The following is a 14,299-nucleotide window of genomic DNA, read 5'->3' as shown; positions in this document are numbered from 1 at the left end:
CTTGGAGTTTCACTTCTTGATCAGGGAGTTTTTCTTAACGCAAAGTAAGAACCCTGCTTTGTTGATATTGAAGTTGTTGTCCGAATCATTCACTGCCCTTCTGTGCTGTCTGACTCGAATTTGATTAAAGTTGGAATTTCGCCCGTCACACTCCTCTGGTGTGGATGTACCCTAGGCGCCCAGTTTTTTTGGGTGAACGAGCAAAAGTTCTCTTCTGTCTACTTTTCTCGTAATTGTCTAAAATATCCTCTGTCTGTGCTTTTCACCCCCAGGAAACACAGCACTGACTCCAACCGTGCGCCACGCAGCGATGCCATCAAAGATTGCAGGCCACATCGTAGCCGGGCCGTCAGGTGTAGCCCACAGTCCTGACGTGACCTGCAGCCAGGAGACGCAGGCCAGCGTATCCACTGCGGCCACAGGTATTTCGTGCACCCTGCTTTCTAGGCTTATCAGATAACTCCCACGTGTGCACTTCATTTTCAGCTACCCAGTGCACGGTACAGTTCCTGAGCAGTTCACAATGCCAGACTGAAGAGGAAGTCCCGGGTGAGGATTGTTTCTTCTCTCGCGAGTGGTGTGGTGTAGTGGATCACTTTGTGTGTGGATGGACCCTAAAATTTCAATTTGCAGCTCCTAGACGCGTGTTGCTTTCACGTGACGCTTGCCGCCCTTGTGTCAAAAACCAATTTGTTGCGTCGCTTCCTTTGCGGTTTGGATCAAGGTGGTGTAGGTGCGGTCTTCCGTGCAACGCTGCCAATTCCGAAATGAATGGCTCCATGTGGGGCTGAAAGGGAGCTGCCTTTCAGCGAACGTTGCGAGAGAAGCACGCTTGATTGATGTGTTCATTGACTCTGAGGCTTAGCACACCGACGCGGCACAGGCTATGAGGCGTGCCATAGCGGAGGGCTCGAGATCAACTTTGACCACCTGGGGATCGTTAAAGGGACACTGAGGTGAATTTGTCAAGCTCCCGTTCTTGCTTGCACTGCTAGACTGGCTCAAATTAGCACACTTTTCATTGTTTATCCGGTTGACAAGTCAGTAATTATTTTACAAAGCGTGAAAGAAGAAAAACTACCATGCGCGGTTTGCGGCGGCCGCACCAACTAAAGGCTGTGACGACGGGAGGAGACGCACCGTAATTGGTTAGCATTCAAACAAGTTTCGGTTTCGGTTCTGTAAAACAACATGCTTCACATCCGACGGCACCGTTGGATGGGCATTCTCGATATCTCAGTAATCGTCGTACCGCGCTTCTGCCATGTTGTCGACTGTCAAATGCCTAAGATAAGCCTCCCAGGACGGCTTGGAATCGTAGAAATCACTAGCCAAGGCGTACTAGCCAAGCGATGCAAAAGTTGGGAGCCCCACACACCACATCGTCTTTCCAAGGGGACATTGGATGCTGCGCAGGGAAGCGTCGCGCGTTCTTATCTTCCTTCAGCATACCGCACCTTCATTTTTTTGTTTTTCCCATTGCACGTGGACTTTCGTGAGTTTGTTTCCCAGCCGCAGCCCTTCCGAACGCTGAAATGCCTCCAATGCCACTATGTAGGCCCACTTGATGTGCTTTCCTTCAGCGTCAACAATGTAGCTTAAGTTCGCCAAGGAATTGCGGATAAGTTTTATCATGTGGCAGGCGTCTAGGATAACGTAAACATTCTTAGCATTATCAGTCGGGTTCACAAAGCTTGTAGAAATTTGCTCACAGTCAACACGAAGTTGAGCACCTAAACACCTGGCCATAGTGAAATTCGACGAGGCTCCGTCAAACGTGAGGAGACAGAACTGGCGGGCTCGTGGTGAAATGACCATAATATTGACTCATTCGGTGGTGCCCGGGCAGCAATTGCCGGCACATCTTGTGCCATGCTAATGCCGCCTGATCCAACAAAACAACCAACACCACTCTTGAAATCATTTAGAGAACGTCCATATTTTACTTTTACTTGGCAGCGCTGTCCTGGCAAGTCAAATGACTCGCAAAAATCCATGAAAGCAGCGCTATGAAACACCGATGGCCAATAGACATTTTATCATTTACCAATTAGAAGACATGCTGCTCACAATGTGGACCTTTGCCAGAGAGGCACTCCTTGTGGGAAGGACCTAAAATGTGTACTATCTTTTCTTTGTTTCGCCCCCCCCCCCTTTTCCCTTTTCAGCCATAGCGGCATCCTCATGAAATAAATTCATTCATTCATCTCGATGTGGCTTGACTATGACTTCGCTGCAAGTGAGCTCCTTTACAAGTTGATCTTAGCTGCATGGTCATTGCAGCAGCCAATGAAGATAGTCAACTCTTTAAACATGGGCACAGTTACAAGTTCAGTCCGATCTCCATGTGGTGCTGTGTCATTGGGTTCTGCTTTATAAAAAAGAGCCAAAATATTACATCAATGACTGCGTGCCTTCAAGGTGGTCGGAATGTACAAGTGTAAAATTTTTAGTTACCATATATATCTAAATTTCCAATATTTTCTTTGTGGAAATTTCATTAAAGCAAAGCTGCCGAGAGGAAGTTGTTCATTGACAAGGGAAATTTAGCGCATTGCTTCTTATGAGAAATGGATGGAGAACCAAAAATCTTATGTGGCGGTTGAAGTCTCGTTGATACAGAATTAGTTGTAACCAACGCACTATTACCTCTACCCCAGATTGTACTGAGGATGCATTTGCCGTATGTTGGCAGCGTTAGTTGTTTTCCTAGCAAAGGAGTAACCACATGCAAAACTTCTCAGGTTTTAGCAATGCACATTGCTTCACTGAATCTAGTGAAAGTAACCATTTAATGTGGGCTTTTGAATGATCGCAGAGGAGATTAGTAGATGGCCTTTGGGTGATTCCAAAGGGGATTAGTGTAGCAGCAGTTGTTGCTAGATGATGTGCTCTTTTTCTTCTTTCAGGGTCTCAGGTTGACGGTTCGCCAGCTGGTGCCTCCTTCAGAGAATTCCCCGCTCGACACCATAGTGTGAACAAAGTGGAGGGTGCAGAGGGACAGCAAGTGAATGATGTCCGCTCCTCACAATTTAGCAACACATGGTTAGTGTCCTGTGCATACACATGATCTTGGCTTCTCTCAGCTTTTCTTGCCTGCAACTTTTACATTGTCATGAACCATGCCGGACTTGTACGAGCAAGTACGTGGATTTGCTCTTTAGTAATGATTCACCTTAGGCCATTGTGGGCATTTTTGAAACTGACAGCCATTTGCACTTTGTTGTTCAGGGAATGCTGAAAATGCAAGTGCTTTTATTCGGAATTTGCACCTTGACAAGGAAATGTGCCTTCGTGCAACACCAAGAAAGAGCCCCGACGTCTGAAAACAGTACTTACCTGTTAAGATAACCACTCGTTCCAGGATGAGGAAATACAAAGTGGACAAGGCTTCAAGTGGGCTAGTTTGGTGCATCTGAACGGTTCACACACCTTTGCCAGGCAGCAATAGCAGTTAGCCCTTTGTGGCATACAAGGCTAGAGCCGCAGCTCCTGTAGCCAAAGGAAAATACAGCAGAGAAAATATATGCCAGGAACTCAGACCAAAAATGGAGCTCACCTACTGTTCCAGGCTTTCAAAATGGTTTGGGCTCCATGGCTCTAATAATTCTACAACAACCCTGTCCGCTCGCATGGCAACGATGTCCCGCAACACTCATGAGTAGGGCTCAGTGCTTGTGGTGTAATGTTTTGCTTTGTCCTTCGTGTGCGTGCACTGTAAATAATTGGCAGGAACCAACAAGCATGACTGGTTCTTAGTGGGGCAAACTTGATGCTTAACCAATTTAAAACGCCTCAACACTAAGTATTATTCACTTTAATCTCAGGAAGGTTTGCCTCTGCTAGTGACTTGCTCTATGGCTAGGCCTGAAGTGTTTCATCTGTGTTTGAATCGTTCATCGCACAGAACAAAGGACGTGGCCATATCTTCCGCTGATCTCCGCAAACAAGGCCCCAACGTTGAGTGTCATAATGGGGGAGGGACATTCACACTACTTATTCGCACCCTGCAGTCATCTATGCTCAGCAAACCTGCTGAGCTAGTGCCGGCTGCAACGGGTTTGTTGCTCATGGGGATCTACAAGTTGGGAAGGAAGAGGCAGGGATAACATCAGGAGCCGCGTTAAGTGCACGTATAGTCATCCACACACTTAGCTGGAACACCAGATTCAAATTTAGCGTGGAATATCTAAAAAATGCTGCTAAAAAACTGTTCAAACGGATTTGGAGGACTTAAGTGCCCCTTAAACTTCAGAGAAACACAGCAGTTATGATGAAATTACCCTACACCAAGGAAGGAGGATACGATAAGTGGGTAAAGCGGTGCTCCAGCTAAGACGGTGGACGACTGTACAATTGATATAATGTGTACAGACTAATGGTAGACCACAATAACAGGGAAGCAAGGCAGTAAACAGTCCTGTAGAGATCGCGAGGGTTTGATTCACCATCGTGAAGTTCTTGAGCAGCCGGGCATTCCCACATTGCACGATCACAGCCCAATGAACACAGAACAGACAGGGGCTCACACTATGTCCACGCAAAGTGTGTGCCAGGGCGCAAAAAAACTGTCTTGTAATTAGGAACTGGCGAATGGTTTCAAGAGGGCACAGTGGTCTTCTGTTCCCTGTCAGTGCTTCTCAAAAGGGAAAATGTTTTTATCAGGTGTACGGGCGAACTCCCACAGTTTCCATACATGCTTTTAGGGGTGATGCACCTTAGGGGCTTGGGCTGTCGGTGTCTCCTGTCGTCGCGGTAAATGAAGTTGTCAAACGATGGTCAAAAAACAAGTGTATAATGGATAAAACCAGCTCAAACTGAACTGACATGATTTACAGTAATTTAAAAGTGAGAAATAATCGGGGTTTAATTCCATTAATGGCAGAAATTTGTTAAATTCCATATTGAAATTGGTTTCAAATGCCAGGTTTTTTCCTGTAAAGCATACTTCTTAGCATGCTGCAGCATTCAACACAGACAACTTACGGTCAGTCCGTTTCTCAGTCAATTGCTTAAATCCGGTTCAACGCAAGAGAGGGCGCCACCGCCTCAGTGAGTGTGCGATTGCTCCTTACACCGGCGCATGCCATGCGGCAAGAGAGAGACTTGCAATCTTTTAATACACTTATACACTGCATGCTTCGCGTTTCCCGTTAGTGGAGATAGCCCAGGATTTTTTTTATTGTGCTTGCGCTGCATTTGTTGTGCTAACGTCAGAGCCCGCTAAAATTTGCCTTAGCTTTGTGAAACCACATACGTGTGCTAGTACGTATGCTGCAAGTGTGGTTTAATAGTCTTCTCAAAGGAACATTGGGTGCTGCGTAGGGAAGTGTCGCATTTTCTTAGCTTACTTTTGGAGACGGGGCTGGCAGATTCATGATGAAGTGGCCATATTATTGACCTATTAGGTGATGCTCGGGTGAAGCAATTGCCGGCACATCTTGCCAGGCTAACACCGCCTTATCCAACAAAACCACCACCACCGCTGCGGAGTTGTGACTCAGCTCATTATTGCTAGCGCTGGCCTTGTCATGTGGCTAGAGAGCGTCGTCTGCTAGGTGTCCTGCTCGATTAGCCGAATGAATGCCCTTACTTTTTCACATGATCAAAAGTGTTTTTGGGAAACATCTGAGCTATCATGCACTATGTTTTCATCAGCTACTAGACATCTTGTCCAGCCATCACAGGAGCTTTTATTTTGTTCTACTTGTTGGTACCTCACTAAATCTGGCTTGTTCACACTCAGGACATTGCAGTTGTTTTTGTGGCCTAGCAACGTGCAAGAAATGCAGCATAAGTGTAACTCATTCTGGTTCGAATGTCGATTCTGAACCTAGGTGAAATTCGCTTAAAAGGCACTTGCTGTAAAGGGCATGCACCAATGATCTCCATTTCGCTCAAATGGGAAGTTAGGAGAGCACCTACGCTTTGAAAGAATAAACGACCCAGAACAAGGGAACATGCAGAAGAGAACACGAACAGACACAGCACAAGGCTATGTATGCTAATAAGTGCTCATTCTGTACTGCCATTACTTTGCGAAACTGCCTTGTTGATCTTTCCAGTGGCTCCTGGTTTTTGGTGTTTGTACAAACAGTTATGGTAACACGTGGGGCCAAAATATTCTCTAGGGAGTTTGGTTATCGGTGTGGCATTACCTTTTCAAGGTCTTTATTTTGCGTCCATGCTTTTATATCTTCTTAGGGAGCTTCAGAACAACCACGAGGGGATCTACTTGCGAAGAAAGCTTCATTCAAACCGGTCATGTCAGCAGGCCAGCCATACGAAGAATAATTTCACTAACACGGATGCCGGAAAAAAGACCCACATCTGCAGGATTTTCAGGAAAATGCCTGGAAGAACTGCGTCCTCATCTACTAAAAAGTGCGCACCAGCAAGAAGGCCTACCTGTAAGGAGCCTTTCGAAAGAGATTTGCACAGAGTGTCAGTAATATCAGATCGCTCACCGGCAAGCACGTCTGCGGTGTCCATCGGGAAAGTTTTAATTGAAAAAGGACTGTTGTCAGACATGCCACGTAGGTCTGCGATGTCTGTAAGAAAACTTTTGCTCGACAAGGGACTGTTGTCAGACCTGAGCGAATGCACACCGGCTAAGTCTCCAATGTCTGTCAGAAAACTTTTACTTGACAACGGACTGTTGGCAGACACGCGGGATTGCACGCGGGTGAAAAATCCTATGTCTGCATTATCCATTAGGAAAATTTTACTTGAGAAGGGTCACTTGTCAGATACAACCTGTTTCACCGCAGTGAGCAATCCTAAGTCTCCAGTGTCAGTCAGGAAGCTTCTGCTTGAAAAGAAACTGTTGTCAAACAAGAGCGATTGCAAGTCGGCAAAAAACCAGATGTCTGTGGCATCTGTGGGAACTCCGTCTGGTTACTCATGAAAGATCGCACAGCTACAAACCACCCTGCATCTGCAGTAACTAGCAGAGATGAGTTTTGCAAAGGAAATATGGACAGGCATGAGAAATTGCGCACTGGCAAAAAGCATAAAGTCGGTTAGAAAAGCTACTCCTGAAATGTAGCCATTTCCTGCATGTGGAAGTATACAGAAATTGGAGCAGTTTTGCTTCTAATGTGTAATGCTTTTCTGAAAGGTAAGAACTATCAGACTGCAGATTTCACATCGACTTCAAGATTTGGGGTGTCACGTACGTGTGAGAAAGGTTATGGCAAACTAACTTTATCTTTCAAGCACTAGGGTTTGATAGCCCTTGTCCAAGAACATGCTGTTAATTGTCCAAATCATTTGTGTTTAGTGGTCTAAAACCATGCCACCAGAGAAAAATGCAAACAGTGCGGTTTTCTAGGGATCTTTTGACTCTGGTTCAAGGGGTAGCAATGTGTTGCAGGATGCCAGACGTGCCAGTGCTTATCCGTCATAAACAAACTCGTGCAAAAGAACACATGGTTGGGATAAACATGCCGAGTACAGCCTGGAAAAACCAAACCGACCACTTCTGAACTTGCTGAAGCTGCATGCCTGTGCAGACCATGTGGCTCATCTTTTCAAATGGAGGCGAAAAGTGAAAACGCCCCTGTGGCGAAATTTTGACGCATCCCCAGGTCTTCAAAATTAACCCAGGGCTCTCTAGTGGCACCTTATAGCGTAGTGCAGCTTCAGTGTGTAAAGCCCCCAAAATGTGAATTTTCGCCTTATCTCTGACTGCTCTCTCAATGAGCCAGGTGTTCACTACACTGGTGCTTCGACCTGGTGCAATGTCATTGGTACCTGCTTCGGTGTCGCTGGCAGCGCTGTGTTGTATCTGGACAGGCTTACTTCATGTGGGCAGGTGTTCCCAGTTGTGAACTGAACGATGCTTGGTGCAATTTACGAGGAATATTGCGTTTTTTGCCCTTCCGTGATCACTCTCTCAAACTTCTTGTTCTCTGGTGATTGCTGTATCGCTGGTGCAGTTTGCCCGTCTGCGGATTAAACTGTTACGTTTACCTCTGGCTCTCAGCATTCATTTCATCCACCCGAATGCCTCTAGCCACACCTAAATGGGGTAATTATGGAGCTGAGTACCAACTACAGACTACTATTGGAGCATGCTTATGAATGGGTAGATGAATTAACCAACATTTAGGATGCAAAGTATAAGCGTAAGCTTTAGATACGTGAAAGATAAAGTTTGAATGAATCCATCCACTGCTGTATGCAGGGGAAGGGTGAGCTCAGGCAACGCCGCCTGTATAATCCTTGCCTAACACGCGAACGAAAAATGGCCAAACAGCCTCGCTCCTGTTTCTCCCTCCTACCCTTTCCCGCTCCGTAGCCTTTCTCCGTGCTTCCATGTCCGCCAGCCAGCGCCGCTTCTCGGAAACTATGCAAAATAGTTGACAGTTTGTCTAGTGTTCTCTAGGCGGCGCTCAGACACCTTCGAGGCAAGCTGACAGACACTGTAGAAGTGGGTTCAGTGTTCGCGGCTCGCGAGCATTGACGTAAGGCGGGACGTCCGCCGGCGCGCGCCACATACCGAATGAGTGCCTGAACTAAGCGTCCCTACCGCCCCCATTGGAAAGCGGGCGACACGTTAGGCAATGTTACGACAGGCGTTGGCTCAGGAGAATGAGGTGGAATGTGTGGCATAGAAAGTGAGCCAGATGTCAGACATATGGGCGAAGGACAGGGGCCCAGAAAAAGTTTGTAGCCATGTCCGCCTATCAACTCAGCCTGAAAACACGTGAGGTTGTATTGAAAATGAAGGTAAGAAACTAAAGACGGCAAGCATTTTCTTAGCTTGGTTGAATTACCAAAATTTTTTTTTAAAAAGCAGATAAAGCGATTCCTCCTCGCGTACTGGGTGTCACAACAGTGAAGCTTTCTAGGTGTGGAACTGGGAATGTGCTGCAGAAGACAGGAAGAATCGGCAGTGAAATGATCACATATGCTACCCTGCAAGACACCTTCCGCATGTCCTTGCCGGGCTGGCAAACACCACCCAGTGCCATCTGGCATAACAATTTACTCGCAAGAATTTCGGTGGGGAAATGCGAGCTGCTCTTTCTATAATGCCTCATGTTGAAGAGTAGCTTGTTTCCTGGCGCCTCAAAGCACTGTGACTGCTACGATCTCACCAGCTCAGAGCAAGAACATTTACACAAATATTTCGGATGTTACTTCATTTTCATCAGGATACGCGCGACTAGGCAAAGATGCGTATTAACAGTCACCCCGTTGTGCGCCCAGTTACAAGTATACTCTTTCCTAGAACCATTACCGATTGGATAAGCTTCAGAATACACACGTTCTACAGCCATTTTTTGTTTTTCCAAGTTTCACCTTAAATAACATTGTACAAAAAAAAACCTGCGCAATTCTATTTTTCATGTTATTATTACTTGTCACAACCTTTTTCCACCCCCCGCAAAAACTGAAGCGATTTTCCTTTATTTCATCGTACAATGTAAACTCATATATTTTATCTATGCACTGTAAATGACCTACTAAAACCCCTATCAGGGAATGTTCTTGTCAATAAGTTAGAAACCAGTCGCGGTCCTTGTTGCTCCAAGATGAGCACAGTCACTCGGCTCGGCAGTACGGCACGGTTTTTCTAGCAGCCGAAGTGCGTGCTCTGCCTACCACTGGTTGTGCCACTTCCCATTCCTTTTCACACCTACCGCGCTCGTGCCGCCGCATCCCTTTCAGAATAGGGAACCCTGGGCTAGGAGAGCAAGATTGCGTAGCCCCACACACAACTTGTTCTCCCACAATTTTTGAAGATTGCCGCCAACTTGCTCGTGTCTTCTTGCATGCAGTGCTGTGCGGCAGACAGGTTCCTCCATGGCCTTTTTGCACATTAGGCTTAGCATAGCAGCAGTCATTCCACCACTGCTTTCACTAGCAGCGCATGTCAATCCCTACAGCAACTATTTACTGCACTATAATACTCTTTCATGCGTGTAATTTTGTTTCCACCACGAGCTCCATTCTGACAAGTGGTGAGAACTTTTAGCTGATGTGGCATATGTCGATTTGTGGAGGCAGGTGCTTGTGACCATGGCGTCCGCGTGTAGTGCTTCATCCTGCAGAAAACGCTTCATACTTTTCAGCGTTATCCATTTCGTATGAACGACAGACTGCATTTATCTACATCTATAAACTCAGCAAAGCTCGTGCAACGGATGGAGAGATCGACATTAGTGTCCACAAGGATACACCACACCAGAGAATCACTTGCGGAGATGGCAATGACACTCATCTTCAAGCCACCTGAACCACCAGTTTTCCCCCAGAACTGGAAATGGTGATTGGCTGCAGCATCTGATAGGCCACACCAATAGCATGCCATGATGCCCCCAGTGGCTGCTGCATTACAGGAGGCTGAATGACCCCAAGAAATAAAACGTAAACAAGGAAAAAAAATGAAATATCTTTCTGGCCTGTTTTTTGTGGCTACTGCAGTGTGCAAAAATGTAACATTTGGTAGATATTGTGATGAACATGTACTCTAGAGACTGCACATGCAAGAATGCAGCCTTTGGAACACTATTTAGGGCCACCTTAAGATGGCTTGGGTCTTCCCAAATATGCTTCAAATGTCATATGTGGAAGCACGAATTCCCCATTAGTCTCACGCATACATGCTTTATCTATAGACATATTCCCAAGAGTTCTTGAGTCACTTATTCATAGGTCACAAACTGCTTTTACATTTGTCATCAACCGATACCCACATCTTGAAGTACGAGTATGACTTTGCTTGGCAAGCCTAAAGGCTCAACTTTAAGGGCACCTAATAATAAGCCTAAGCACCAGATGTTAAGCCTAATATCACGCGTGTGTGGTTAGGGTCAACCAGTACCCACAGGAAAAAGTGACAGACAATTCATGTCACGCTTTGCGGACTAACGTTTTCAACCAGTACCTGTAGCTCGACTTCGCATGACACGTCTCGAGGCTCAACTTTAGGGTTAACTAATCTTAGGCCTAAACATTAAGCCTAACGTCAGATATTTAAAATCAACCAGTGCCTATTGGGAAAGTGAAACAGTATGCTCTGCCAAATGAAGAATTTTGTGTGAAAGCAGCATACATTCGTGCTCATAAGGATTACAACACCCAAAAGTGGTTATGTGCTACTCTGGGTTTGGTACTTCCGAGTATGGCACAGAGTTCTTGTAGCACGCCCCCCCCCCCCAGCATATACCCCAAGCTTATGATGCATTGTCCAATACACCACTGCAATTATGTGCTACTTTGAGGTACGCATCACTACGCTAGACTAACCACAGCAACTCTCGGGTATAAGACTGTGCGTGCGCTCGCCGCGTCATTGCAACTCAGCTTCAACATGACATCCGCCAGTTCACAGTTCATTGATGTGGTCCCACTGCCCCGAACATGCATCCGACGTACGCCACCAGGATCGCAGAGACGCCAGAGCAAAAGCTATTTTCAAACAGTACGGCCACAGCTCCACCAGTGTACACAGACGCAGCCCCCTGTCCTGGAAGGACAGCCATGACTGCTGTTGCGACTGCAGCTCAAGCCCTCCTCACAAGCGCATCAATCTCTACCACCCATGCACTACAGGCAGAAGTGGCCATCGCCCTAGCCCTGCAGAGAACATACTTACGGATTGCCAACAAGCGTGTAATACTTTCTCAAGCGGCTTCATTTCACCGCCTGCCACAAAAATTCTACTGTAGCATCCCCCACAACACCACGTAAGCCGACATGCCCGGCATTGAAGCTGCCCAGCCTGAGATCTGACGGACCGGGTTAGTCAGGAGTTCGGCGAAAAATCTCCTTTAAAAAAAAATAATGCGGCACTACCGCCTGGAGCGAACAATATACCCCTTCCACACAAAAGAGCAATGCCACTTTCGAGGCATCCAAGCCGACACATTTCCCCACCCAACCAGAGCCCACATTCTCGCCCTCACCCTGTACTCCTCGCAATGCCACTTCTGCGAGGCTACGGGTACCCTTGACCATATTATGCGGGGCTGTGATAAGAACCCTAACCCACCCCCTGCCCTTCCTCTCCATTAAGCACTGTCCAGCTTGGACCCTAACGGTCAGCTTTGGCTAGTGAAGACAGCCCAAGAAGCCGGACGGTCTCAAGGGGTCCTGGAATAAGAATTTTTCCCCAAGGGTATCTGCTCCATAGGGACGTTTATTCCTCTTCCTCCTCCGGTTTACGTCTACACTTCACTCTGCAGCCTTATGATGCCAACCAATATCCACAGCTTGATTGATTGATTGTGAGGTTTAACGCGCCGATGAAACGCAGGCGATGAGGCGCGCCGTAGTGGAGGGCTCCGGATTAATTTTGGCCACCTGGGGATCTTGAACGTGCGCCGAAATCTCGTACACACGGGCGTTTTTGCTTTTCGCGTCCATCAGAAAAGCGGCCGCCGCGGCCGGGAATCGAACCCGCGACCTCGTGCTCAGCAGCGCAACGCCTTAGCCACTGAGCCACCGCGGCGGGTAATATCCACAGCTTAACATACAAAATGGTCAACTGCAGCGCTGCAAAGACTAAAAAGCAGAGCATATATAATCCCATTACTACAATAGCAGAAACACTCATGCAATAGCCACTCCCCCAATTTATTGAGCAAAAAAAATCCTGTTAAACTATATTTAAATCTCTGAAATGTCTCTGAAAGCACTCCATTTTCAACAGTGGAACACGCAAGAACACCTTTCGAAATGAAGTGCAGGTGTCGCACGAAAACTTGTTCTTGTTTCGCACTTCCAATTTCACCTGCTTCGTTCTTGGAACCCACACAAAATCAGAAGTGGCCAAATTGGCACAAAACGCTAACTGGTCTCTTGAAGAGGGTACCTCCGGCGGATGCGACTGCGTCTTCAGTTTCAGATGGTTTCTTTAAAGTAACAGGAATTCTTTATGCTCATTTGCACGGAAGACCACCTTACCATTGACAGAGACTCGAGACAAGCTTACTGAACGATGTGGCTTGGTAAAACCTCCTGTTGATGTGAAAGTAACTGTACTATTTCCTGCTGATTCGTGCATTTTAACCTAGAAAAAGTTTAACAAAAAGCATTGTTTTGATTTGTGTATGGGCATGTCTTAAAAAAAACAATCCACAGAAAACATATGCTACTGTGGTAAAAAAACAATCTACAGAAAACATATGCTACGGTGGTTATTTCATGTGTTGACTTTTTTAGGTTCAGTTAAAGCAGGAGTACTGGGCCACACATTTAAAGGAGCCACGAAGACAAAACACAAGTTCGGTTCATTCAAAATATTGCCTCATAAGAATCATACTGACACCACTTTTAATGTAAACTTCGCTCAAATAAGCTATATTATTGGGAAAAAAAGGAATCGCCATGCGACACACTAGCTCGTTTCCCGCAACAGAACCTATGATGTCATAATAGACTGATCTGCGATAGGAGGAGGCCGGCAAAAGCAAACGCGAATTAGGCAGAGCTTCTAAGCTTGCCGAACGAGCTATTTGCGCCTAAATGTAATGCATGTCCATTTTACAGCAGTAAGAATGGTGTGGTAAACAGCAAAAGTTACGAAAATTCACGTAGACATAGAAGTACCGATGCCCACTGCTGTTGGTACTGGGCGCACTATGCTTGCTGTAGCTGCACAACAGTCTGACGCTTTGGAGTTGTCTTATACGACGCTGGCCGATTGAAGTAAGCGACGTTGCCTTACGTGACCCTGTTTGTCAAGCATACCCCCTGTTTCACAAAGTGATTACTTTCTACCGTAACAAAAACAAGCCAGGTGTAAATACGGTCAAAAACAAAGTAACGGCGGAGTGCTGAGTATGCTAGTGCCATCTGGGAGGTTTTTACGGCAAACAAGGCTGCAGAGCCGAATGGCACAGTGTAAGTTCTCCACTCCGCCTCTCCGCCTCCCGCCTCCACTCCGCCTCCGTCAGATCTCCGCCTCCACTCAGTCCGCCTTCTTCTTGAACGTTCTGGGCCCCCCTAAAAAAGCCACTGTGCGGGCTGCCAGTCGGTGCCCTACAGGCTCAGCTAGACGGCCACTGAAGTGTATGCCGTCGAACACAAACGTTCCGTTGCGGCCTGCACGGACCAGGTCCCGGTTCAGGTTGACCACCTCAAACTTCATCGTTTTACCCAGGGTCCAAAGCTCCCTGTTTGCCGTTACCCGCCGCGGTGGCTCAGTGGCTAAGGCGTTGCGCTGCTGAGCACGAGGTCGCGGGTTCGATTCCCGGCCGCGGCGGCCGCTTTTCTGATGGAGGCGAAAAGCAAAAACGCCCGTGTGTACGAGATTTCGGCGCACGTTAAAGATCCCCAGGTGGTC

The 14,299-nt window shown here is 46.9% G+C and overlaps 1 protein-coding gene across 4 annotated transcripts in view; it reads left to right on the top strand.

Annotated features, from left to right (window-relative positions):
* LOC144158197 (uncharacterized) overlaps positions 1-7,973 on the top strand; it is a 29,269-nt gene extending 21,296 nt beyond the window's left edge. For 2 of the 4 annotated variants that reach the window (XM_077688889.1, XM_077688891.1), the window contains 4 exons: positions 273-422; positions 487-549; positions 2,910-3,045; positions 6,205-7,973. In XM_077688889.1, the coding sequence (XP_077545015.1) occupies positions 273-422; positions 487-549; positions 2,910-3,045; positions 6,205-6,907 (1,052 nt within the window). In that variant the 3' untranslated portion in view covers positions 6,908-7,973. Of the gene's footprint in view, positions 1-272; positions 423-486; positions 550-2,168; positions 2,240-2,909; positions 3,046-6,204 lie in introns of all 4 variants that reach the window. The other 2 variants (XM_077688892.1, XM_077688890.1) reach the window with 2 other exon arrangements.
* Positions 7,974-14,299: the final 6,326 nt, after the last annotated feature.

Source organism: Haemaphysalis longicornis, unplaced genomic scaffold (assembly GCF_048455015.1).
Source record: "Haemaphysalis longicornis isolate Haplotype H1 unplaced genomic scaffold, Haemaphysalis longicornis Haplotype H1 scaffold_10, whole genome shotgun sequence".
Classification (NCBI taxonomy): Eukaryota; Metazoa; Arthropoda; class Arachnida; order Ixodida; family Ixodidae; genus Haemaphysalis; species Haemaphysalis longicornis.
Note: the sequence above shows the minus strand (reverse complement) of the source record. Positions and strands in the feature narration are given on the sequence as shown.